At 40.1% G+C, this 26669-nt stretch overlaps 1 protein-coding gene across 2 annotated transcripts in view; it reads left to right on the top strand.

Annotated features, from left to right (window-relative positions):
- The window catches only part of FHIT (fragile histidine triad diadenosine triphosphatase), a 1019791-nt gene that overhangs the window by 107810 nt on the left and 885312 nt on the right, over positions 1-26669 (top strand). For both annotated transcript variants that reach the window (XM_089494469.1, XM_089494397.1), the window contains exon 2: positions 12124-12250. In XM_089494469.1, coding sequence (XP_089350595.1) covers positions 12124-12250 — 127 coding nt within the window. The remainder of the gene's footprint in view (positions 1-12123; positions 12251-26669) is intronic.

The following is a 26669-nucleotide window of genomic DNA, read 5'->3' as shown; positions in this document are numbered from 1 at the left end:
CCACCCTGGGAAAACCACTTTCATGATCCTGGTAAGACCCTTATCCTGCCAGGTAAGGGTCTTTTTGAAGAGTGGCGCTTCTGAACTGAAATGAATCTGGATGATTTGGTACAACAGGAGAGGGCCATGTGAGGTCCTTGGGATCCCTAAGTGCAGCCCTTGAAGCCCACCAAACTAATTTTTTTTAATGATTGGGGTGATTTTTGGGTGATTTCCCCCATAATCCAGCAAAAGCATGTTCAAACCACTGGTTTGTTTGCCTGGACCCTCCAAAGCCCCCCCAAGCTCCCCCAAACAAAAAATAAATCTGAAATATTGGCTGAAAATCTTCCAAAATGGTAGCTGGAATTGATGTGTCATTGCTTTGGGCATGATGAAACATGCTAGTGTGGCTGACTGAGCAGGTGGAGGGTACAAAAATTGTGTCATCCCCCCCCCCCCACCCAACAGCTCCCCATCCTTGTGCTATGAACTTGACAAATGAGCTGGATACATTTACATGAGGAACCTACATCCCTGACCATTTTCCAAAAGCCTTGGCCAGAATTTTACTGATTTGAAGCCTGGTTACACCGGTAGTTGTACTACACTTGCAGAGGGAGATATCTAGTACAAGTTGAGTCTCCCTTATCCATAATTCCAAAATCTGAAATGCTTCAAAATCCAAAACTTCTTTAATGGGTGGCTGAGATAGTGACATATTTGCTTTTTGATGGTTCAGTGTACAAAAACTTTGTTTCATGCACAAAATTATTAAAATATTGGAAAAATATGGACCCCCCCCCCCCATCCAAAATACCTTTAGTCCCAAGCATTTCGGATAAGAGAGACTCAAACTGTATCCCATTTCCCCACCCCACAGTGAAATGCGGACACAACTCTGCCCCCTTATCCTATGGACAGAACAGCCTCTCGAATGGCTGGAAAGTTAACCCCACACACATTTGCTATCATTGCTCCTCACTGACTGCGCCATTTCCTCTGTCCTTGTAAGTGTGCCAACAGAGCTATATGGTGTATTGGCATTAAATAGGATCTCAGCCTCTGAGTACAAATCCCAGTTACAATTAGAGAAATGGTTTCTCTTGTGCACACTAGGTGAATAACAGTTCTACCAAAATATACCTCCCAGTTCCCAAATCTACCTTCCAGGTCCAATGTAGAGTTGTCTGGAGTATTACTAGTTCTTCTCCCCAGACCATGCCAGCCATATCTCCTTTCTACCATCAATCTCAAATGGGGGTGGGGTGGGGGTGGTCCGCATGGGCCAAAAAGCCTCTACTCCCCTTGACCTTGCATCATCCAGTTCACACAACCCAGACCAAAACCCTGGGGCTAGGATCAGACCCATTCCTGCAAGCCTGGACAGGGACCTGAGGGATCTAGCCTGATTCCAGGATAAACAGCCTTTACCCCAGGTTAATTTGACCCCTAGTTTGTTGTGGAGTTTCCTTGATGAGATCCCATGCTCCTTACCATGCTATGCCATCTCTCATACTCAGAAGACCCTCATTGTTGATGTGGGAATGGTGTGCCTGGCCATGTGAGTGCAGCCAGGCACTCTCTTTCTGCATCAGATGCGACAGGGACTTCTGATATGAGCAGCAGTGCAGCAAAGTAAGGAGCACACACTAGTAGCAGGTCCCAAGTTGGCACAGGAACAAGTGTGTAAACACTCGCCCATCCCAGCGTCGATCCCGGGACCGATCTGAGTGAGCACTGAGGCTAGAATAGCACGAGGTCAGTCTGTACTATCCTGACCTATCTGATCAGCCCCTGGATGAGTTTGGACCAATCATTTATCTTTGTGAAATCTACCACCCAAGGTCTTCTTGAGGGAACATATGTGCCTTAGATTCCTTGGAAGAACCACACAGGCAAAATGTAACACATAAATGTTTTGGTGGGCATGTTGCATAGAGGAGCATTCTGATTCCATGCATGATTTCCCCTTCTGCATTCTGAAGAGGTAAAGTCCAGCAAGAGTCACGCCATAGCATCACCAGCCATTTCCTGCTCATTATTGTTGTTAAGTCAATTCTCCTAAATTGTTCAGTTCTTAATGCAGCACTTTGTACAAGGCCAACTATTTCTGAAGAGAATAATCTTCCCTTGACACATTTGCTGAAGAGAAATTGGCTGTGCAGTAGATTACAAGACAGTTGCATTGTTGAAAACAGTGGCACAAACACTGAAAACGTGACCCTTTCATCTAAAGTTGGGAGGGGGGAGGTGGTTTAAATGGTACATAATGACTAATTAGTGTTTCTTGTCAAGGAGGGTAGGACAGCACTGGAAAAGTGTTTACTTTAAGTGAAGAGGATAGAAGAGGATAAAGGATCTGCAGATTGTCATGAATGCAGCAATACAGGCAGTGTTAGAGATAGGGGGAAAATAAACTCTCATATCTGGCCTAGGCTACAGTTGTATTACCTTCCATCTGGTGGTGGCCATTTTTGTGCTGAATAGGTGGTGATCGAATATCATGTCCACATATCATCTCAGCCCTGTATCAATATTGTGTTGCTTCTGATTCTCTTTATCTCACAGGTGTGGTGGCTGGAGCCCTAAGATCTCAGTTCTGTGGTTTCTAGCCCTTACCCTTCAGCTACCTGTTCAAAAGATCAGGATGCAACCTTTGCCATTTCTGCTTTCTCTGTCTGAAGATAGAACAATGGGCTTCAGATTCCTCCACTGAAAAAGTCTATTACAATTCCAAAATCCCTGCAATGCAGGCACAGCATTATAATATATGGAAGACTAGACGCGTATTTTAACATTATGAAAATGTGTTCAGCAACACACAAGAATGGAAGATTGGTTAGCCTTTTTCAATTCTTCATTTCCATTCCCACATTGGTGGGAATTGTGTGGCCTTCCAGATACTGTTGAATAGGAATGTAAACAATACATGCAATTTTTCCGATCTATGAGAGAGAGTTCCTTGACACATCAAGGCACCTTATAGAGAAAATGGACAACTGCTAGGAGATTTTTTTTTTCACAATATGGGGACTTTTAAATACAAAAAATAGTGCATTTTGTAGGGGCGGAATGTACTGTTTTGTGCAAAACTGTTGTCCTTTCTGCATAAAAACTTGGAAAAGCGTGTGTGTTTTTTTCTGGGGGGAAAAAAACCAAAATTTCCAAAGTACAAAAAATGATTAAAGAAAATGTTGGGAGAACTAGTGTGGCATAGTGGCTTGAGTGTTGGACCACAACTCTGGAAACCATGGTTTGATTTCCAGCTCGGCCATAAAACCCATGGGTGACCTTGGACAAGTCACATGCTCTCAGCCTCAGGGGAAGGCAATGGTGAACCTCCTCTGAACAAATTTTGCCAAGAAAACCCCATGATAGGGTCACCTTAGGGTTGCCATAAGTCAGAAACAACTTAAAAGCACACAACAGCAACAGCAACAAACAACATAGTACATAATCGTAAACATAGGGCAAAAGACTCTTGAAATTATTAATTCTTGCATCAGTTAATGAGATAGATGAAGGCAAAACCCTGCAGCTCCTACCCAGTATAGTCAGTGGTGATGAGTTTGGGGGGCTGCAGTTATATGGTGAGCCTGGCAATTGCTCTCAGTATTCTTCAGAGAGTAGGGCTATTTTCTGAAAACGAATGCCTCCTTCTTGCAGTATGGAACACTGTACTCTAAAAAATCATTCTGTATACAAGATGTGAAGCTCAGCAGAGGTCTCCCTCTTTTTTGATCGTACACTATGCAGTCTCTGGCCTTTCTGAGGAATGGACTTTTAAAGGCCTAGGTCTTTGGTCTGGAGCCCTGACACTTCACCACCACTTCTACCTTTTGAATATGGTGAAAAAAGTACCGAGAGCACTGAGCCCCTATGGCAGATCCAGTAACACTGGACACACTGTCTATTGTAGATAACGGACAAGAATACTTAGGGCCACATGGGGAAAGCTATATTTATTTGTGTGTGGGCTTGTGGTACAATCTGTATCAGAGAAACTTAGTAGATGTGCATGTGTACTGATAATTCGAAAATAGGGCAACTGGGAAATGTCCCAAATTATCCCATGCATATGTCTATTTAGCCCAATTTATTCCAACTGATAGTAGTTCTTTGAAGGTTCCTACAGGGTTCTTTGTGACTTGGTTTGTGAAACTCTCTTGGGTCGAGAAGGGGGGAATTTAACTTCTTTATGCAGAGAATATGTTGTGCCAGTGAACTATGCCCATTCTCTGAACTACAGTTCCTTTTTCTCAACAAATGTTGACATGAGATTTGTTAAGCTTTCATGTAATTTTATACTGTTGCAGTAAGATGATGGCGCGGGCTCACTGTATTAAGATAAAATTACATTACTGTATATGATATTGCATTCAAAGAAACTTGAACATAGACAGAAAAAATGAAATGTATAAATATAGGATGGGGGACACCTGGCTTAACAATACTACATGTGAAAGGAACCTAGGAGTCCTAGTAGACTATAAGTTGAACATGAATCAAGAGTGTAATGTGGCAGCTAAAAAGGCCAATGTGATTCTAATAATAGTGCTACTCTATTCTGCTTTGGTCAGGCCCCACCTGGAATATTGTGTCTAGTTCTGGGCACCACAATTCAAAAAGGATGTTGAGAAATTGGAGGTGACCAAAATGGTGAAGCGTCTGGAAACCATACCTTATGAAGAGAGACTTAGGGAGGTGGCTATGTTTAGCCTGAAGAAGAGAAGGTTAAGAGGTGGTATGCTATCCCTGTTTAACTATCTGAAGGGATGTCATACTGAGGATGGAGCAAGCTTATTTTCTGTTGCTACAGAGAATAGGACCCAGAGCAATGGATTCAAGTTACAGGAAAAGAGATTCTACCTAACAGTAAGAGCTGTTCAACTGTGTAGCACACTTACTTAGAGAGTGGCAGAGTCTCCTTCTTTGGAGGTTTGTAAACAGACAGCCTGTACAAACCGGCCATTAAGGCTGGCCTGAGAGTGGAGTCGGGGCATGGCGTCCACACAACGCACACCCTGACTCTGCCCCCATGGCAGCATGGCACTGTGTGCTGCACCACATGGCGTGCAGTGCCACAGCGCTCCTCTGATGCTGTGTTTAGGTGATGCAGTGCCAAAGGAGCACCATAAAGTCAGGGTGCGGTAGCTACAGTGCCCTTTCCAGGGCACAAAAACGAGCCACTACAGCTCCTTTTTGCTCAACGGAAAGGCATGATTGAGGCTGCGGCATGCAGTTGCCACAGCCCTGATCTGGCTCTAAAAGGGGTGGCTGCAGGCCACTCCTTAGAAGTTGTCTGCACAGACCCAGAGTCTGGATGGCCATCTGTTACAGGGGGTGCTTTGATTGTGAGTTCCTGCATGGCAGAATGAGTTTGGACTGGATGGCCCTTGTGATCTCTTCCAACTCTATGTTTCTATGAAACCACAAAAATATTATGATAACAGCAGGTTAAAAACAACAACACAGAATAAAAACAGTGTACACTCACCAATCCCTGCAAGCAGCAAAGAGTTAAAACAGAAGCAGTTAAATGCAATGAATTGAAATATAAATTAAAAAGTTATCTGAAACAAGTAAAGAAAATATTCCAAGGGCTTTTTAACAGACATCAGTACAGAGGCTGTATACCTTTGCCTAGAAAGGGAGTTTCCTTCTGCACAGGACTGCTAATGAAATGTTCAATATATACATATAACATAACTTCCCACAGTAAACTTTATATATTAATTGATATCGATTCATGAATATAGCTGTGGTGATCTAGGCATTGTCTAACTCTGAGGTTTATCACACTATACTCTTAACGAGCCATGATTCCAGTGTGACTCCTCTAGCTGCCTCCTGCTGCATTCTGGGATTGGAAGTTTTAAGGAGGGGTATTTAGAATTCTCAGGCAGAGAAGTTCTGTGCCTGAGAATTCTAAATACCCCTCCTTAAAACTGCCAATCCCAGAATGCAGCAGGAGGCAGCTAGAGGAGTCACACTGGAATCATGGCTCATTAAGAGTATAGTGTGATAAACCTCTCTGATCAATATATGTGCGCGCGTGTATGTTTGTATCTCCCAGACCCATTTCATGCTGCAGTTTTAACTTGAGGAAAACTTTACTTCTTTGGAGACGCCAGTGCACACTAATAGGAGATGCACAGGGAATGAATTGTGAAACCCTTAAAGAGAAGGTTAACCTTGCCTCTTGCTCATCTCAATTTTTGTTGCTTTCTGAAACGGGAAACATTCTCCAGCATACGATTACCTTACATTCCAGAGTCGAATTTGATTATTTCTTCCTTCAGTGAATCTCCTAGCTACTGTTAAGCAGGTTGGGGTCTCAGTGGCATGCTGGTCCCTAGTAATTCAGAGGGAGAGTTAGAATAAAAAGTATCAGGTCATCACTTTTTGACTTTCCCAGGAGCTTTGGTTATTGAAGCATAGGATCTGCCTTTATTTCGAAGGTCATCAACCTTCTGCTAGAAGTGTTTATTATTTTTTAGGATGGCAGGAAGCATCATCTTCTGTTCTGCCAGTGTGCTCCCTGTGCTTAACACTCTCTCCTTTTATAATTCTATTTTAGAGGTGTTAGTTTCCCCTTCTCCCCCTTCCTCTATTTTTCAATGTTGGTAAGTGGTTTCTTGCTGGCCTTTAAGGGTTTTTCTTTCTTTCTTTTTTTAAATTCCCATTTTAAAATTATTGCTAATCGGATTCAGTCTGTATGCTGTGAAGAAGTGAAGGGTGGAGAGCTAAGCTTGTTTCTGCAGTATATAGGTTTCTATGGCTATGTGGGAAACAAATGCCAGCAATATATTATAGCATATTTCCCTTCTGAGAAAAAATAGTACTTAAAACAACAACAACACACCAACACTCACCAAATCTTGCAATAATTGTACATAGCCCTCATGACAGAGCAGAAAGATTCATATGTAAGACATCAGGTAGTACCCATCTGTATGTCACTTGTCTGTCTTCTCTATTAGAGCCAGTGAGGTGTAGTGGTTTGAGTGTTGGGCTAAGACTGCAGGAGACTCAGATTCGAATCCTGGAAACACCCATGGTGATCTTGGGCAAGTCAGTCTCTCCCAGGCTGAATCCGCACTGCAGAATTAATGCAGTTTGCTGCTGCTTTAACTGCCGTGGCTCAATGCTATAGAATCCTGGGTATTGTAGTTTTGTGATATAGTTTGCCTTCTCTGTCAAAGAGCCCTGGTGCCACAGCAAATGACAAAGCCCAGGATTCCATAGTATGAGCCATGGTAGTTAAAGTGGTGTCCAACTGCATTGTTTCTGCAGTGTAGATTCAGTTCTGGTTTAAGAGAAAGGCAATGGCAAACTTCCTCTGACTAAACCTTGCTAAGAAAATCCTAGGATAGAGGAGTTGCCATAGGTTGGAATTGACTTGAAGGCAGATAAGAACAAATAATGTGCTGATTCTGGAATGAAACAGGATGTCGAGGGTCTGGTTTTGGTTTATATGCAATGGAGTACAAAGGATGCAGAAGCAAGATCCCCCTCCTTCTTTACCCTATCTTCCTGGGCTTTGTTTCTACAAGTGGTTTCCTTTACAGCTAGGCTCACTTCCACTATTAGAGCTGGGTTGGCAAGTAATACAAGATATCAGACAGATAAGGGATCAGGATTTAACAACCCTTCAGACAAAACAATTCCTTGCTAGAAACATTTGTAAAGTGTGTCACTGTGACCAGTCCAAACCATGAGTGAGAGTCCATGAAGCAGAGAAGAAGACAAGAGCATAGTTGGTTTCCACAGTCAGGAGTCACAGGACAGCTGTAATCGGATAAACTGTTTTCATAGTGGCAGGAGCCTAGCTGAGGCCTTTTATGTCTCTTAGGAAAGTCTCTTCCTCCCATGCTCCTCTCCCCCCCCCCCCCCCCGATCACTCCCTTAAGTAATAATTGTGGGACCTGTACCACCATTGCACCTTGGTTGACATGTGTGCTGCTTGATCTGGTGGCCTAGTATTTCATGGTTTTAAGGCATGTGTTTCAGTAGCGCTTCAGGTGAATCTGTTTAGAGGGTACCTTTTTCCCTGTGGGAAATATGGCTCTTCAAGTGCTATATTTATGAGTTCAATGGAATCCTGACTGATAACTCCAGATATACCTACCAGTTCCTCCTCTCTATCAGAATCTGAGCAGTTGATTGGAATCAAAACAGAATGGAGCAAAGACATGGCATGTGGCTGGCCCCCATCATATCTAAATTGGCTCATGTTCTTCTGATTGACTAGTACTATGGGCTGATTTCTAAACATACAGATCTGCTATATTCAAAGCAGTACCTTATATATGTGACTATAAATAAAAAAAAAAATTATGCCCCAAAATCCTGGGCTGACTTGTTTACAGGTCAATACAATAATACTGCTTAGAAAAGTCCTGAAAGAAGCTCTGTTCCGATGCCCTACTCTCCCTGCCTCAGCAGTGATTTCTGAAAGAGCTGCCAAGGCAGGGAATGTGTCTGAAAGAGGTGATTGACCTTCTCAATGCGATGTTAAAACCTTCTCTCCTAAACCTCTCCCTCCTCTGGATCTCTCCTGCCCTGTTTTCCTTCCTTTCTCAATCCGATGTTAAAATCTACTCTCCCCATCCTCCTCCTCCCTCTTTGACCACCAAATCCCACTTCCCTTCAGTTCCTTCTCTTCCCAATCTGATGTTAAAACCTTCACCTCCAGCACCAGGGGAGTAATGTCAGATGGTTGGGAGATGTCCAGAGAAGAAGGAGGGAGGGAAGTCGTGTTTCCCCCTTTAGATCCTTTGTTACATGCCCCTATGTTTTACCCTTGCCTTCCACATGGGTCATATCAATATGTATGATTTTGGCCCCAAAACCTGCCCTTAACTTATACATGAGGTCAACTTGTACATGAGTATATATGATAAATGATGTTTGTAAATCCAAATTGGAATGGTCTGTTTTGATGCTTCCAGCTGCAAAAGTTATATTTCCCGTGAAGTGCCACCTACTTTTGTCAGTCTCAATCCTCCAGGGAGAGTAGAACTGGTGTCTTGAGGGATGTCAGACTCAGTGTGGCCAAGCAATGTGGTCAAGCAAAAGAACTGTGAAGACATCAGCAAGGAAAGTCCCTCTGGTAGTCAAGGTCTGCTGTCCCAGCCCAGGATTTCCTCTGCCCCATCTCGGATTCGCCCCTTTTCACTCGCTGCCCCTCACTCCTGGAACCTTCTTCCCCCGCGAGCAAGAGCCATAACTTCTTTAACCAGTTTCAAAACAGAGTTGAAGATCATCCTGTTCAGGGCAGCGTTCCCAGGCATTACATAATTGTCTTGCTATTTGATGTTCTTTTGTTGTCTGTTTTATTGAATCATTTCCTGTATTGCTATGTATTTTATAAGTATTATCCTACTAGAGAGGCCCCTTCCCCACCACCACTCCCTTTGTGTCGTGTCTTTTTAGATTGTAAGCCTGAGGGCAGGGAACCGTCCAATTAAAAAGATTGTATGTACAGCGCTGTGTAAATTTACAGCACTTTATAAATAAAGGTTGGTAATAATAATCATCATCATCATCATCATCATCATCATCATCATCATCATCATCTAAAACCAATAATCTCCAGTGTATCAGGTGTAATGTTTTCTAGGTCTGATTTGTTTTCTGGCTTAAGCAACAGGATACTCTGTTCTTCCTGATTTGTCCTTGTTCTTCTTTGCCTTGCCTTGCCCTGCTCTATCTCATCTTCTGTGGAAACTAGGTCTTACACAATTAACATATAAAGCGATGTGTGTGCGTGCATGTATAGTCACAGTCAGTCCCCAGTGTCTTCCCTCCTGTGTCCTAAGTGCTCTGATTATTTTGCAAATGAGCACAAATGTTGCTAAATAAATGTTCCTGCTGGGCTGATGTTCTAGACTGAATACCATAAATTAAGCCTGCCTTTTGAGTATAATTATCTGATACCACAAGGATGCATGAAACCAAGGCTCAGTAGAACATCAGCCCATTGAGTAGCCACACAAATTGTTATGTTATGCTTCACCTGCTTGGGTTGTCTGGAACCTCAACAATATTGTATCTCTGTCTAATTGCTCTGCCCACAGCCCTTTGTGATCATAACCTCCCTGTGCTGGAATGGAAAACTCAGCTTGTCTGGAACCATACCTGCTCTCACTGCCCTAGGGATGTAAAAATACTTGCAAATGTTCTCACCTTGATGACTAATGGGGGGCATCAAGACACCCCACCCTTGGCGATTTTTTCACTTTATTTTTAGTTTATTTTTATTTTATTTCCCACCGCAGGAAAACTTTATTTTCCACAAAATTCAGAGTTCTATGGATAACAATATTATTATTACTGTTGTTATTGTTGTTGTTATTATTTGGTTGAAAGTAAATGTTTGAAAAAGAAATGTCCAAAGTTGAAAGAGAATCACTGGAAAATGTACAAAAATTCTCACAACCTTGCCTGGTGAGGGATTGAACTTTTAAAATTATCTGTCTCTGCATGCATAAACAAATGAATGAAGGGAAGGTTTGCATCCCTACGCATTGCTAGTAACCATCTACCACATTTCCTGTCTTGCATGAACAGCTAAACTGCCTCACCTGCCAGGGAAGGCATATAACAAGGGGCTCCAAAAAGGCATGGCCATTACTGCTGAGATGACTGGCATGCCTTTGTACATGTTGCTGTGCTGTACTCTTCACAACTGCAGATTTGTATGTCATTTGTGAATAACATGTGTTGGAAAATCACATGATAGCTACCATAAATGTACAGCTACAGAGGATGAAGTTTGACATTTACTGTAGTACTTCACACTGGATGCTAAGTAAGAATTAGTGGTCCTCATCTGGTTGGGAACTAAATCACATATATAGCCATTTACAAAGCTAAAGTCTGATATGATTTTCACAATCCCAAACTGGCACTCTCCAGGTTTTTCATCTGTACAATGCATAGGGAATTCAGAATTGGAGTGTGCATTTGCATTATTTTCTGGGATTGAATGATGGGTTCCAATTGCACTGATGATTCTAATTTAGTTACTGTGTAGGAGTGTTTGGTCACAATCAGTCTTCTAGAGTAAATGAAAGTGCCTATTCCAAACCATAATTTAGATCTTCAAAATCATGGATGTTGAAGATTTAACAAATGGAGATGCTAAGGAATGCAGAGAGCCAGAGTGGTATAATGGTTTGAGTGTTGGGCTATGACTTTGGAGACCAGGGTTCAAGTTCCCCCTCCTTCGTGGAAATCCATTGGGTGACCTTGGGCAAGTCACACACTCTCAGCCTCAGGGAAAAAGGCAAAGGCAAACCCCTTCTGAACAAATCTTGCCAAGAAAACATTATGAAGATAGGGTTTGCCTTAGGGTCACTATAGACCCGAAACAGGCCAAAAGCGCAGCCTTTGGGTCAATCAAGGGGCATGGTGTTCAGATGATGCATGCCCCTGGATTGGGCCAAAGCCATGCATTGGCTGCCTAAGACAGCCCAAACGCAGCGCAAAAAGAAGCACAAAAAAGTGTTCCTTGCCAGCAATCCATTGTGGACCATGGCGGCAGCCAGCCTCAGGACCACAATGTCTGCTCAAGGCCAAAAAGTCATAAACAACTTGAAGGCACACAACAACAATAAGAAAACGCTTCAACTTGCAAAAGGACAAGAGAGATTCTCCTTTTAAAAATACGGAAAAGATTGTCTTTTATTAACTAATTATAGGCCTTTTTAGGAACTTTGGAACTAAGGAGCATGACTCCCCCCATTGTTAAATTTCACTGGATGGTCCCTGGGTTTTGCTCTTCCTACTTGTGCAAAGAAAATCTCAATAGATCACCAGGGTTTCTCCAGAGCTTACAAATTTGTTGCCCATTCTTGATGTGAATGTTAGAATTATACCTGGCCGTCCTCTTGTCAAACGTCGCTAGCTAAAATGGTGAGGCATTACTGAAAAGAGAGAGGAACAACTGTTGGTCAACCTATACAATTTTCTTTAGGTAAATAAATAGGAAAGTAAAAATAGGTTGAGCTGCGATGATCCAAAGGTATTCTATGTAAGCTTTATGTCCAGAATTATGTTAGTGGTCTTGCTTGCAACATGTCTGAGAAAAGTCACCACAACAATTGATGTGATGATTTCCTTTATTTTCTTCAGTCCTTGCATGTTGAAGGGTTGACTATGTCGCTTCGGTTTGGGCAACATCTCATCAAGCCTTCAGTGGTGTTTCTGAAGACGGAACTATCTTTTGCCCTAGTGAATCGGAAGCCGGTGGTCCCAGGCCGTATCCTTTTTTCTGTGCCTAGAGAATATCAAGTGTACTGGCGCTGGATACTTGGCAGTCTCCATAGGAGAAGAAGCATCTTCTCTCTTCACATGGAAGAACAGGTAAGATGTTACTCATATTTATTCTGAAGCCAGTCAGTGGAACATAATATGCTTGATCAGTGTTGCAGAACTTCTGAAAGCAGTTGCTTGGCAACGGCGACCTTAAAGGTGAATTTTCTCCTGACCTTTTCACCAAAGAAGATGTATAAATAAACAGATGGTGTTTCTTTCTTTCTTTTCAAAAAAAGATCTGAAAGTGTTCGGAAGATCCTCTCTGTTTAAACTGTCATATCATTGGTCCTGTAGTATCATCGATCTTTGCTAATGCTGTCGCAAGTGTTGTCATCTGAGCAAATGCCTCACTGGGGCCTTTTTGAGGTGCGTCCTTGGAATTAAAATGCAACAAGCCTCTTAAGATGGCTAAATGTCAGGTACACCAGCATCAAAGCAACAGGTCCATGATTCCCTGGGGTATACCACCAGCTAAACAATCTGATTCTCTCTCATTTTCTGTATTGTTTGTGTGTGTGTGTGTGTGTGGGGGGGGAATCAGACAGAAATACTGATTTCTTACATGAGAAAAAAATCCACTTATAGCTACTGAGGAGATAATGATAACTCATTGGCAAAGCTTGTGCTTTCATGCAGAGAGTCCAAGAACATATTTGAGATATATCTAGTTAGAACAAGGGTGAGGAATCTCAGACCTTGGTGCCAAATCTGGCGTCCCAATTTAGGACTCTGGGCTTCTTGAGGTATCCATTCTACCTGTGTTATGGTGTCATAATTCTGTGGCTTCCAAATTTCTAGGTTTGTCCAATTCCAAGATTTAAATTCCTTTTAATTTCTGGCAGTAAGATGTTAAGCTAAAATAGGCTGGTATTTTTAAAGCCACCCTTTTGTCTTTGGTGCCACCTGTCAGTGGCATGTGGTCATTTACAACTATTATTATTATTATTATTATTATTATTATTATTATTATTAACCTTTATTTATGAAGCGCTGTAAATTTACACAGCGCTGTACATACAATCTTTTTAGTTAGACGGTTCCCTGCCCTCGGGCTTACAATCTAAAAAGACATGACACAGAAGGAGAAGGGAGTGGTGGAGGGAAAGGGTAAGAGGTCCAGCAGTTCCTCTCTACCTCCGAGGCCTGGACCAAGGCAGATGGACTGGAGGGAGGGCTTGGCTTCATAATGGATGGTTAATCTTCTTCCAGGGAAAATACATACTCTCAAGTAGGATAATACATATACAGTACATAGCAATACAGGAAATGGTTTGATAATTTTTGACAATGAATTTTGCATTGAATTTGAATTGAAAATTGAATTGAGTTTTTTGAAATATGCCCTTGATCTGAAGAAAGTTTTCATTCTTGAAATGTAAAGGATCAGGTTGCAGGTAATGGGGAAAACTTTTGCCGAATATCCCAATGAGTATGCCTTACTCAGAGGCGAAGTATGCAATACTGAGCTAGATGTACAAAGAGTTTGTACTCTTATAAGACAGTTTCTTACATATTAAAAAGTACATCTGGGATGATATAATGAAAACTATTTGTTTCAAGGTACAGTCCATGTCAAACATGTTTGTTGACTGTTTTCCAAAGCTTGTGATCATTGGTATATCCAGAAGTGCTCAGAACAGTCCCACATTGCTTTGATAGAAGTTTTCATTAGGCTTCAAAATAATGGTCTTCAAAATAATGTTGATTTATTCATAAAGTTTCATTTTTAGCAAAGTATGGTGCTCATGGGCAGCCCTCTAGGCTTGTTGTGTTCAAATTGATCTTTAAATAGGAATGCAGTCATGGTTTCAAAGCAATCATGTTTATATAGGTCACGTACTAGACCACATCAAAAATCACTGCTGACTGCATCAGAGTAAACTTGCACTATGTTTTGTGCTTACAGGTTTCTTGTCTTGGCTGATTGTAGCAAACTCTCTGTACCATATGACCTGTCAGTCTGAGTTGTTTACAACTTTCGTAAATAGCTTGACAAACTTACAGGATTCTGCAATATCAACTATTGCATTAATAGTATAATTAATCATGGTTTTGGTATAACAAGCCAGCCCACTATTCAAGAATGTTCTTCAGAAGTGCCCTTCCATGCACCATGTAATAAATTAGTGATTCTTGTACATGGGCTTAACACATGTAACCACCATGTTATGCAGCATGATGGTATCCACCAATGTTTTGTTGCTCCAGAGTTTCCTCAAAGTTCTAGAATGATCTCTGTTGTTTCCCCAGCACTATAAATTGGTGGTCCTACATGCTAATAACCACACCTGAGAACATGCATGTTTCCGCCCTCCGCCCCAAGGAGGTCCCTTATTGGACTAATTAGATAATGACAACTGACACTTGGTCGGTAATTGAGTTGATGACCAATTGGGAACCTTAACAGAACATTGGCTGTGCTCTTCTCTCCAGTTCACAAGAAGTGGCATGTAATAATAATAATAATAATAATAATAATAATAGTTTTTACTTATATCTTCTTGCCTCTCCCAATGGATTGAGACGGGATCACAACAGAGTTAAAAACAATTACAATATTAGTTACTGCATAATTAAAACCACAGCTAAAATGTCTTAACATAGGGTTGGGTAACTGAGATTTCCAGATGTTATTGAAAAGTAAAAGGTTAATACTATCAAAGGCCTCTAGTCCTGATGCCTATATATCACCTCCAGTATTGGAGAAGCACTCCTTTGAATGCCAGTTGGGTTGCTATTGCTATTGCATTCATGTCTAGTGGTGGGCTTACTATACATCTATGTTTGGCCATTGTCTGAATGGAATCCTGGACTAGATTGCTCTTCGGTCTGATCCAGCATGGCTCTTCTTGTGTTCTTACATTGTTCACTGACATGAGATGTGCCACAGGCTTTCCAACCTCTGGTTACAAAACTTAATTTTAGTTGTATCTAAGTAACTGTAGAGCTATATGAAATAGCCAGCTTTGACTGTAATTAAAAATTTACTGCTATTGTAGCGGATAGTGCCTAAGTAGTGCACAATAATTATCTGTCCTGTATGCAGTTACGGGGACATAAGCTCTGCTTAATATTCCTAGGTGCTTGCTCCAAGTAGTCAGTAGGATTGCAGCAATAATCTATAAACTGGTAAAACTCAAATTTATTAAATGTAATAGTGGTTAAATTCAACCCCCCCTCCTCCCTTGTTTTAGCAGGAAAATAATACCTGAACATTTTTTCCCAACAGTTACCTTTCTGACTGATGCATTTTTATTTCAGAATTAGTTCTGATATTCCACAGTGTGTAAAGTGTGTGTGTGTGTTTGAACTGGTTCATATGTTGCATTGCATACAAGACAGCCTTTCTTTCTTTCTTTCTTTCTTTCTTTCTTTCTTTTTTCATAGTCAAACAAGTAAGTGTTCAGTTACTAAAAACAAAAGCTGAGTCTTCTCTCCACAATTATGCGGAGAGAGGAAAGAAAAAAGGAGGAGAGAAAATTACCTTGCTGAAAACAGTCTGTGGTGTGTAAAATAAAGCAATTTGCTGTTGTGAGCCATAAAAGGCTTGCATAAAGCTACATTCATCTGATCCAGCAACAAGAGTATTTCCTGTGCTTTACAGCAATAATTTTATCTCCTTGGTTTCTGACTCACTTACAGCCTGCCTTTTAATATATATGTATTTCCTAGCAGACAATGAAATATTAATATATTTGAATTTCTGTGAGTTGGAGACAAAAAGAATAAGTTTGAAAGCCAATTCACTTTAGATGTCAGGTTAATTAACTTGTGTGTTTGAAAAACCCAGGTTTAAAATGAACAGAGGGAAGTTTTTGATGGTGAATTTATTCCCAGAGTATGGGCAGAGCTGGGAAAGTTACCTTCAGCAGTAAGTAGTTCCAGTTTTAGTTTCAGTGGCCTAGCCAGAATTGGGGGGGGGGGGGGGGGACAGATTGACCAAATGCGGCATCTTTCTGGCGGCTTGGGAGCATGGCGTACACACAAGGCCCGCCCCAGTAAACTGGGAACATGCCATGAAGCTGTCCCGCTGCCCATATGGCAGCAGTTTTTGGGCGCACTCGTGTCATGGTGTTTAGATGCAGCATGCTGCTGGAGCCCCCAAAAACCACCATGGTGGAAAGGCACCTTTTTCCCGGTGCAAAAAGGAGCGTCTTTCTGCCATTTCTTATTGTGACAGAAAAACTCCAGGTTGGGGGCATGGTGTGGGTAGCCCCAATCCGGCATTTTTTGGGCCATCTGACTCTTTACAGTCACATGTCTGGCAAAGTAACCTAAATAAGGTGTGTTTTTTTTTGTTACTGCTTTTTTAAATACTAAATATTTTTTTTGCCATTGCACAGGGCAAAATTTGAGCCAATATATGATCAAACAATATTCACCTTCTGTCATGCAGTACAGCCACATCTGCATAAGTAAAAAGAAACAAATAAGTTAGGTTTTTACCATGAAAGGTGAAGTAGGCAAATGTAAGCAGAGAGGGCACAATTTCCTTCCTGACTCCCCCATGGGCTGCACCTTCCTGACAGTACTCTGAATACCTTTGTCTTCAACAAACTAACTGGAAGTGATGTCATGTCACTTCTTGTTGCCATTTTGTGAAGGACTCTGACAATCATAGAGGCAGTTGGGGTGCTGGAAAGTACTGAAGGACTTTCTGTGTGGGGCAGTAGTGTTTTGCAAATTGGAGAGGATTTCTTCACAGTTTTGGGACAAAAATCTCTTCAAAATCATGCCAAATTAACAACACTTTAGATGGTGGGGTCACCAATGGCTACAAAAATGAGGTTCAGTGGATACCATTTGTTTGTTAGGTTGTATTTGTGATGTCAAATAGTTATTGCGTTTTTTTATTGGAGAAAGGGGTTAATTACAAATAGTTGTGGTGAGTCTCAGTTGGGTGTCTTTGTCAGAAAAGGAGAAATGGATAAGCTTGACTGGGATCTGAAGTTATAGGAGAGCGGAGTCCATCGTAAAAGTTGAATCTCCCTTATCCAGAATTCCAAAATCTGAAATGTTCCAAAAACCAAAACATTTTTCATGGGTTGCTGAGATAGTGACACTTTTGCTTTCTGATTCATTCAGTGTACACAAACTTTGTTTCATACATAAAATTATTAAAACAGTGTACACAATTACCTTCTATGTGTATAATATGTATATGAAACTTAAATTATTTTTGTTCTTAGACTTGGGTCCCATCTTTAAGATAACTCATTACGTACATATATGCAAATACAGGTCTTCTGAAACATCTCTGGTCCCAAGCATTTCTGATAAAGGAAATATCTTAATTTGCATTTTATAAAGTTAGCATGGTGTAGTGGTTTAAGTGTTAGAATATGGATCTTGAAATCCAAGCAGAACTGTAAAAAACAACTAACAGCAGATTGACTGAATCCCCACTGAGCCATGGAAACCCCCTGAATGTCCTTCGGCAAGTCCCACTCTCAGCCTCAAAGCAAGGAAAAGGCAAATCTTCTCTGAACAAATCTTACCAAGAAAACCAAATGATAGTAAGTTGGAAATGGCTTGAAGGCAGACAGCAACAATGACAACAATGTGTGTATGTGTAACTGCCCATTTTGAGTCAGGTTGGATACTCATTAAAAATAAAAGCCCTGCCATATGCTATTGCCAGGTTCAGGGACAACATTCTTGAATACTGCCAGGTAAGAGATGACTTTGACATTGAGCCTTCCTATTCTGCTTTTGGGCTTCCCATTGGCATATGGCTGGCCATTATGGGAAACAGAGTATTAGAAAAGTCTTTGGTCTGATTCAACTAGGCTCCTCTTATTTTCTTCTGATATGTAGATATGAATTCTGGAATGTTGTCAATGTTTATATTGTTACACAGCTAGCTCTACATTTTGCTCTGGGATTCATGCATCTTCATCATGTTGGTATTTTAACTGCAGTTTAATAATTCATCTTCTTGTCCTTTTTCCACATGGCTAGCAATGCTTTTGCAGAGCCAATATGAGGTAGTGATTTTATTGTTGGACTGCAGGAGACCAAGGTTCAAATCCCTGCTCAGCCATTTGAACCTGCTGGGTGAGCTTGAGCAAATCATACTTCTCAGCCTAAGAGGAAGGCAAGGTTTTTCTGAATAAATGGTTGCTGTAAGTCAGAGTTGACTTCAAGGCATATGGCAACAAGAACCTGGAGTTCCCAACACTGTTACAAACAGTAAAACAGTATGTGAAAGGGGCAGGACCTCTAGGGAAGATAGTTGAGCTCCTGGAGCCTAAGTGGTCAAGATGAACTTGTTTACACAACCCATTACCCTGTGATCAGAATCCCTTAATCCTGTAAGGTCAAGCCTGGAATTCAGTTGTTTGAGATATGTATTAGAAAGAAACTTTTAAATTCTTAGTGATATGCCCAAGAGATTTATTGGACAGGTAGAAGAGGTTTAAGGGATCTTTTACTGAGAAACTGAAGTTCAAGATGCGTTTGAATGTTTGTTGAATGAAGACTAAATGAAAAAAATGGAACCAAGCAGAACTGTAGAAAAAAGCTAACAATAGAGCAACTGATGTGTGATAAAGGAACAATCGCCAGCAAGAGTGGAATCAATAGAAAATGGAATAATTTAGAGGTGAATAATGTTGAATGAAAGATGGGAAATTATTAACCTCCATGTGATTGTTTTGAAGGATTTTGAAGTGTGCATTTTTGACAAACAAAGCAAGAAATGAATAATGTAACAAATATGCAATCATCACAAGAGCAAATCCTTTCCAATAGGTAAATCATCTGTGGGTTTTTATTGTGGTAGATTTTTAAAACATCAAAAGCACTGCTTCTTGCAAAGGACCTCCTCCCTCAAATTGGTGAAGTTTGCAAGAATTTCTGAAATATCTCATGTCAAACTTGCTTTTCAACAGCAATGTGATTATTTATTTATTTATTTATTTATTTAATTTCTATGCCACCTTTCTCCCAGAAGGGGACAAAAGGTGGCTCACAAATAAAAACAAAAACGTATTACAATAAAACAATTAAAAACATCAGCTAAAAACAATATAAAAATTACCAACATTAAACCACAATAAAACCACAGTACCCACCCCCGTATAACAAACCCCCCATATAAAAGCCATCCCACGATTACACATTAAAAAGTCTGCCTGAATAAAACCGTTTATAAGAAATGGTGGATAAGAAAATATCTTAATCCAAGACACCTTAGTTTGCAGTTGGCCCAGAAATATAGCTACAGAGGGACAAAATTATGCCTCCTTCAGTGCATGTACCACCGTGGCCAGATCAACATCTCAAGCAATGGGCATAGTTGGTACAAAAGCTTTAAATGTGCAAAGGACTCTTAGACATCGGAGAAGCCTCCAGATCCAAAGCTGAGTCCAGAAGTGCATCCAAACTGCAAACCTGTGTCTTCAGGAGGAGTGTAACTATATCTAGCACAGGTTGGATCCCTCTGCCTTGTTTGGATTAAGTTTCAATTTGTTTGCCCTCATCCAGTACATTAATGATGACATGCACCAGTTTAAAACCAAGACAGTACTTATTCAGTTCCCAAATTTCTAGCATTGTAGTAACTTAAAACTTTAGTTATGCATTTAGAAACAGAGTTTATACATCCAAAGAAAATGGGCAGACAAAGATACCATGGGAATACAAACTCAGCAAATATAAGAGTTCCAGATTGTGAATGACTTTTTTTTTTTTTTTTTTGGTTTTGGTATCTCAATACTAAAAAATCACCAAATCCCTTCAATATTTATTATAGCTGGACATAAGAAAAATGGTGAAATAACAGGCTTGGAAATGAGGGGCAAGGAGTGGAGCAGAGTTAGTTTTAAAATACCCCAGGGGATATATAAGGGGAGATGGGGGCAATTAGTGGGAATGGAAATCTTAAGCACTCTGTATCATCTTGCCATTTTCTGTCATAAATACATAACTGCATACCTGCACTAGCATTATAAAGTGAAATCAGTGGAGTAATGTTTACATGGTATACAAAAGCAGTGGAAAGATGAGTGACTCAGAGTGCATCTACATTGTAGAAATAATGCACTTTGTCACTACTTTGAGTGCTGTAGCTCCATACTCTAGAATCCTGGGATTGGTAGTTTTACAAGGTCTTTAACCTTCTCTGCCAATGAGTGCTGGTGCTTCACAAAACTTGCTGGAATGTCTGTGTTGGACTTGGTGTAGAAACACAAATTGCTGAGCAATTTGTTCTGACCTTGACTGAACTGAGCAATGCAAAATTCTGTTAGTAAATTGCTTCGCTCATTAGCAATACTGACACTTCGTTTTTGGTACCAATGTGAGTAATTTTAAGACTTTCAGGCTTTTTTCTGCATGCATTTACCATCAGCATAACACAGTTTTGCATGTGTTCTGCTTGTGTCTTCAATAAATATAACCATTGTTGAGTTTGCTTTTTGTTGTTTTGCTCTTGTGGATGTATTTCCCCCCTATGCATCTTGTTGTTTTCTTATTGCACCTAAAGGTTCTCACTTTCATCTTGTGTTAAAGCTTGAAAAATGAATTTGAACATTAATAGAATCTATTTGTGGACTAGGGCTTTTATGGTAAATAAAACTATTCATTTGTTATGTCCTATTGTTTTCAGCAGACATGGTATTGATCTTTGGGTTTCTGCTCGGGGATGCCATAAGGAGCTCTAGCATAAGAGGGGAGCAGAACAACATTTGTAAATTGATTGAATATAAAGCATAATGACAGAGACAAACATCATTTCTACAGCAAAGCTATATTATACAAACCATTTTTCAACAGCTTATTGAACTGGCTATTGAAAAGAACAGCCTATCCAAGGTGGAACAATAAGCAGGATGTTATTGGGACCAAACAATTTTATGGTGATTCATTGAGGACAGTGTGACCTGTACAAAATATGCGTCAAGAATTAGAATGGATTTTTTTTTAAACTTTTTGCCCTACTTTGGTTGCAAAGAAAAGTTGTAGTGTGGGAACAAGAATATACTTTTGTTGAGGCTGTTCTTTACATATGCATTGATTGTATAGTTAATCTCCATCTGCATCTTGAATTCAAAAAGCATAGATAGCTTTCTGTTGTTCCTGTTGTTCCCTTTCTTAGTTCCAGTACTAAGTGCTGTGACTTTTTTCTGTGGCTTTAAATGGCTAAAAGTGTGGAGTAAGATTAGGTGGAGAAACTGGAGTAGAATAAATTAATATAAAAACAATGCACAAGAGATTAATTGACTCCTAGAAGTTTGGCACTGATGTCCTCCAACATTTCACAGATGAAATCTGGGACATTTGTGGCTAAGCAATAGCAGTGTGGTCAAAACAGGAAAAAAATGAGGAAGAATATGCAAATCAGGAGACGGTGCAATAGTTTGTTTTTGTCTGAGTCTACAAGCAATACTCTGTCTCCTCCTGTCAGTGAGTCCTTTGGATGTGAAGTGGTTTGATTCTGGGACCCCTTACGGATGCCACAAAACCCCAGATTATCACGCCCCATATTATTACAGTAGGACTGCGCTATCCACAGACATACCATCCACAGATTTGAGGATCTGCAGATGGCAAGCCCCCATTGTCCCCAGTTGTGGCCCGGACATGTGATCTTGTCCCCATTAGGAACAGTTTCCGTTGTCCCCATTGGTGTTGCATGTACGTGGCCGCACCACCACTAGGGACAATGGGACTTGTGCATCTGTGGATTTTGGTATCTATGGGGCAATCCGGAATGGATCCCCCGCGGATACTGAGATCCCACTGTAAATGGCAGTATCATGAACAAATACACTTCAATGTGTCCATGTTCACGTCACTGCTATTTAATAATTATGGGACATGATGATCCACAGATGGTTGAATTCGTGGATCTGAAGCCTGCAGAGCTGAAGGGCCCACTGGACAAATTACTTTTGCACTTTGAACTCAGTTCGCAGTAACGGAAGTAAGCTGAGGACAAAGAGGGGAAATGGGAGGAGGAGAGAGAAACTGGGATGTTTTTAAAACAGAAGAAAAAGTAAAGCAGCAAAGGATTATTTGGGATTGTCCCTACCAGATTGGACGAGGGGTATAGTATTGTGAAATCTATATGAAATAAAGAGGATGAGCGGACTTCCATATTTTGAAATCTTTTATTTCAAAATACAGTGGTACCCCGGGATACGAATTGACCGCGTTACGAAATTTCCGGGGTACGAAAAAGTTAGATTTAAAAAAACTGTTCCGGGTAACGAAAGATTTTTCGGGTTACGAAATTAATTTCGGCGCGTTTCGGTGCGAAATTCAAATCGGAAGCGCGGCTAGCGGCTTTCCAGCGGCTTTCCAGCGCCTTTTCGGGTTGCGAAATGTATCGGGTTACGAACGGCGCCGCGGAACGAATTAATTTCGTAACCCGAGGTAGCACTGTAGTTATTTTAAAGAACTAATAGGAATGTTGGTTAATTCAGTATTAGTGTTTTATTGATCTTATTTTGTATTATTGTATTATTTTTACTGATGTAATCCTGCCTCGATCCTTGGGAGAGGCGGGAAATATAAATAAACTTTATTATTATTTTTATTATTATTATTTTGTATTTGGAGGTTGGGAAAGCTACTTTTTGGATACAACTTCCCACATCCCCCAAGCTGGCTGAAATATTATGGGAGCTCTAGTCCAAAAATTTAATTTTCCAAAAGTTGTTTTTTATTTTCTTATCAGAACCTCAGGATCCACCAGCCAGAGCTTGATGCAAAAACAAAACAAAACAAAAACAAAAACATTATGTAAAAAAGGGATTTACTTTTGTGTTGACTCACAGTTTGGTAGTTGATTCAATGTGTTTACTCTAGATGAAATTAACCATAGGACTGAAACCATGGAATACATTTTGTTCCTTCTCTCGTTTGTCAAAACGTAATGGATCTGTTGTGTATGTAATACAATGTCCTGGAAGTGAGAAAGCAAGATGAACTTCAGCAGAAAACAAATCTTGAACCTTGTCCATTACATTTGGTATGTAATTAGGAACAGTTCCCCATTCCTTCCCCTAATAACTTCAGTGATCAAAACTTAGTATCAAAATCCAAAAAGTAAGACTGGCTGGGCAAGAGATTTCAGAGCTTGAATTTATGACAGAAAAATAACACAATTAAAAGAGATGAATGGGATACATTGTTATTCCTAACAAATGTCAAACTATTATCATACATAATGGCACACACACTTGGAATTTCCATTTGTAATGAAAATAAAATCTGCAGGAAAGTCAATGAGAATTGCATTGAATTCCATATTGTTACTCTAATGTATCATGATGTTTGGGGGAGATGTCTTCGAACTCTGTAACACATTGATCTTTCCCTCTCCAAAATCAAATTTTGAGACAGATGTGAAGTTTCTCCTTGTATCTCTTTGTTATGGGATTGATGACAAAAAGTTTGCTTGTCTCACCTTTGTTCCACCAAATATATATAAGTCAAGGGGAGAGCATTTTTCTGTCAGGCAAATTGAAAACAAGAATTAGAACTTGATTCACTATAACTGTTTCCAAAGAGATGTTTGGTGAATTCACAGATAATAACAAGCTTTCCAGTAAGATGTTCTTGTTTTTAAATGGCAGGTGTCAAGGCACAGGCTTTGTGTGTAACAGTGGAAAAGATTACTCAGCTTATGTTGATGCATATAAACATGGTCTGAGCTCCAAACACATAGTCTTCAACTTGATGGATTGTCGCATCATAGGGTTTGCATCCTTCCGAGGTCACTAAAATGAGTACCCAGATTGTTGGGGGCAAATTACCTTACAGTTGTAAACTGCTTAGACACTGCTTACGCGGTATGAAGCGGTATATAAATGAAGCTTGTTTGTTTTAGGGTTTCTGCAGTAAAAGATCTTCAAAATGTAGTTTACCAAGCTTTCTTAACTATAGTATCAACATGCTCTAGCTATGGTGCATGTTATGCTGTTGTCTCTGAGAGATCCTCTGCCAGTGTCACCCCCATTTCTGCTGCTGCCCATTTCGTCTGGCTCCTCAGGAAAACCTTGATGCTTTAGTATATATCCAGAAACAGCAGAAAGGAAACTGCCCTGATGGTGCAATGGTTAAATGTCTGTACTGCAGCCACTCACTCACAAACCATAAAGTTGCCAGTTCAATACCAGCCAAGGGCGGCTCGACTCAGGCCTGCATCCTTCTGAGGCTGCTAAAATGAGTACCCAGCTTGTTGGAGGCAATTGGTTTACAGTTGTAAACCACCTAGAGACTGCTTTGGAGATATGAAACTGTATATAAATAAAGCTGCTATTGCTATTGCTATGACTGTTGTCTTTGGGGCAAGAACTGGGGACAGCATATAACATATTTCAATTATGTTTTAAATTTACATTTTTGTGTTTTTAACAGCATTGGTTATTGTTTGAATTTTAATTTTTTTTGTACAAATAGTTTTTGGTTGATCCTTGTTACTAATTGGATGTAAACCACCTTACGTCCAGTTTTTCAGACAACCACATCACAACTGGTGACCCCAGTTGTCACCAAAGAGAAACTAGGGTGTTTTAAAAGCAACCGAGAGAGTGGAAGAACAGAAGATTAATCAGGATTGTCTCTGCCAAATTGGGATAGCTGGAGGGTACATTTCTTGAAGTGCAAATAACGATGCAAAAGTGTGCAGAAATCCCCATGTTCACGTGGAGCAAACTACCAAAAGTGTCCTTGCATTTTACTATCAAAATACATGAAGATTTACAACCCTAACTATGAAATGGATTCAGTTTGATCAGTTGAACCTAGCATGTGCACCAGTCATTACTTCTGGCTTTAAAATAACTAAACTCAATAAAATCTTATCCATATAAATTAGTCACTTAACAGGATATCTGTCTGCTCAATAGGCAAGAAGGTTATCAGGGCTGCAGTCCTTTGCACTCTAATTAGGGCGTGTCCCAATGAAAAGTGTGGGTCTTTCCAAGCACAAAATACACAAAGGTGTGTGATGTAAATGTTCTTATGTGGTAAAGTGGAGGACTGCCTTTAGTCTTTCTAATCATAATACAGCATCTGTACCCTGTTAAGTTTAGTGTTATATGAGTAACAAGTATGACTATAACTTCATATCTAATTTTTCTCCTTCCTTAATACAGCCAGAGATTGTTATAGTTATCAAGAGATCTTTTTATCTTACAGATTTATTTCCATCATGGGGGATCTCTTCAGACTGAAAATTATTTCTCCTTCTGCTAATAATTTGGTAGTGAATCACAATAACCTCTGGACTATTTGATGAAAATGGCAATTTAGGTGGAATGGATGTTTTATAAGTTACATCCAGATCAAATATAGGAGGAAATATTGCATTAAACTGTTACTGCTTTTTTAAAAGAATAAATAAAGTGGAGCTTGGTTTTAATGTAAAAGCCCTTTTGCTGATTTGCCATGGGGCGGCTTTTTTTAAAAGTATTGCTGTGTTCTGTGTTATGCTCAGAGATTAGATTGAATTTCTTCTATTACGAATATTAATTAAACAATTCTGTGCCATTTTCAGCTATGTGAACTCCAGCTTAGTTCAAAAAGTGGGACATATCCTCATTTCTATAGTTTTTATCCAAAACATTCAGAACTCCCAAGATCACAAGCTAAGTTAAACTTTGTATAAATTATTTGTGAAACAGCAGAAAAGGCCTGGTGCATTACTTCACTACGGAGATTTTTTACATGGGAACAGGATAAGGATCGGATCCCTCCCCCGTCCTTAACTTATCTGTGACTGTGATGGTACAAAAGGCTTTCAAATTGTAGCACCGATCCCACCATTAACCTGTCACTAAAACTGTATTACATTAACACAATTCTGTTAATGCAAAATGCCAGCCAATGTCACTTTAATGACAGATTAATGGTGGGAAAATGACGGAATCTGCACGACTTCATCTAAAAGCATTTAACACGATTGCCATCATTTGCACTTACTGGACAGGATAAGTGTGAATCCCATTTGAAAATACTTCCTGGGGTCACGCAGGAAGGATGGGAACATGATGGGACAGAGATGGGACGTCCTTTGTCTGATAATCCCCTAAGTAGTAATAATAATAATAATAATAATAATAATAATAATATAGTTTATTTATACCTCCAGCCTCTCCCACGCATCGAGGCGGGATTACAACCTTAAAAGACAGTACAATTTACAATCAATACAACAATAAAATACTAACACTGAATTTACCAAGAATTCTTATTCTCTAAAAATTACAATTCGTCCATTAGCCAACAATCAGAGTCAAGGAAGAGCAGTCGTCATAACCTTTTTATATGGAATTCAGTGGATAAGCCCGCCAGAAGAGAGTTGTTTTGAGTGCCTTCTTAAAGGCCTCTAAGGTAGTAATGAGATGGAT

Source organism: Sceloporus occidentalis, unplaced genomic scaffold, assembly GCF_023333645.1.
Source record: "Sceloporus occidentalis isolate IW3139 unplaced genomic scaffold, rSceOcc1.0.p SCAF_1, whole genome shotgun sequence".
Classification (NCBI taxonomy): domain Eukaryota; kingdom Metazoa; phylum Chordata; class Lepidosauria; order Squamata; family Phrynosomatidae; genus Sceloporus; species Sceloporus occidentalis.
The sequence above is the reverse complement of the archived record's forward strand: the minus strand, read 5'-3'. Positions and strand labels throughout refer to the sequence as shown.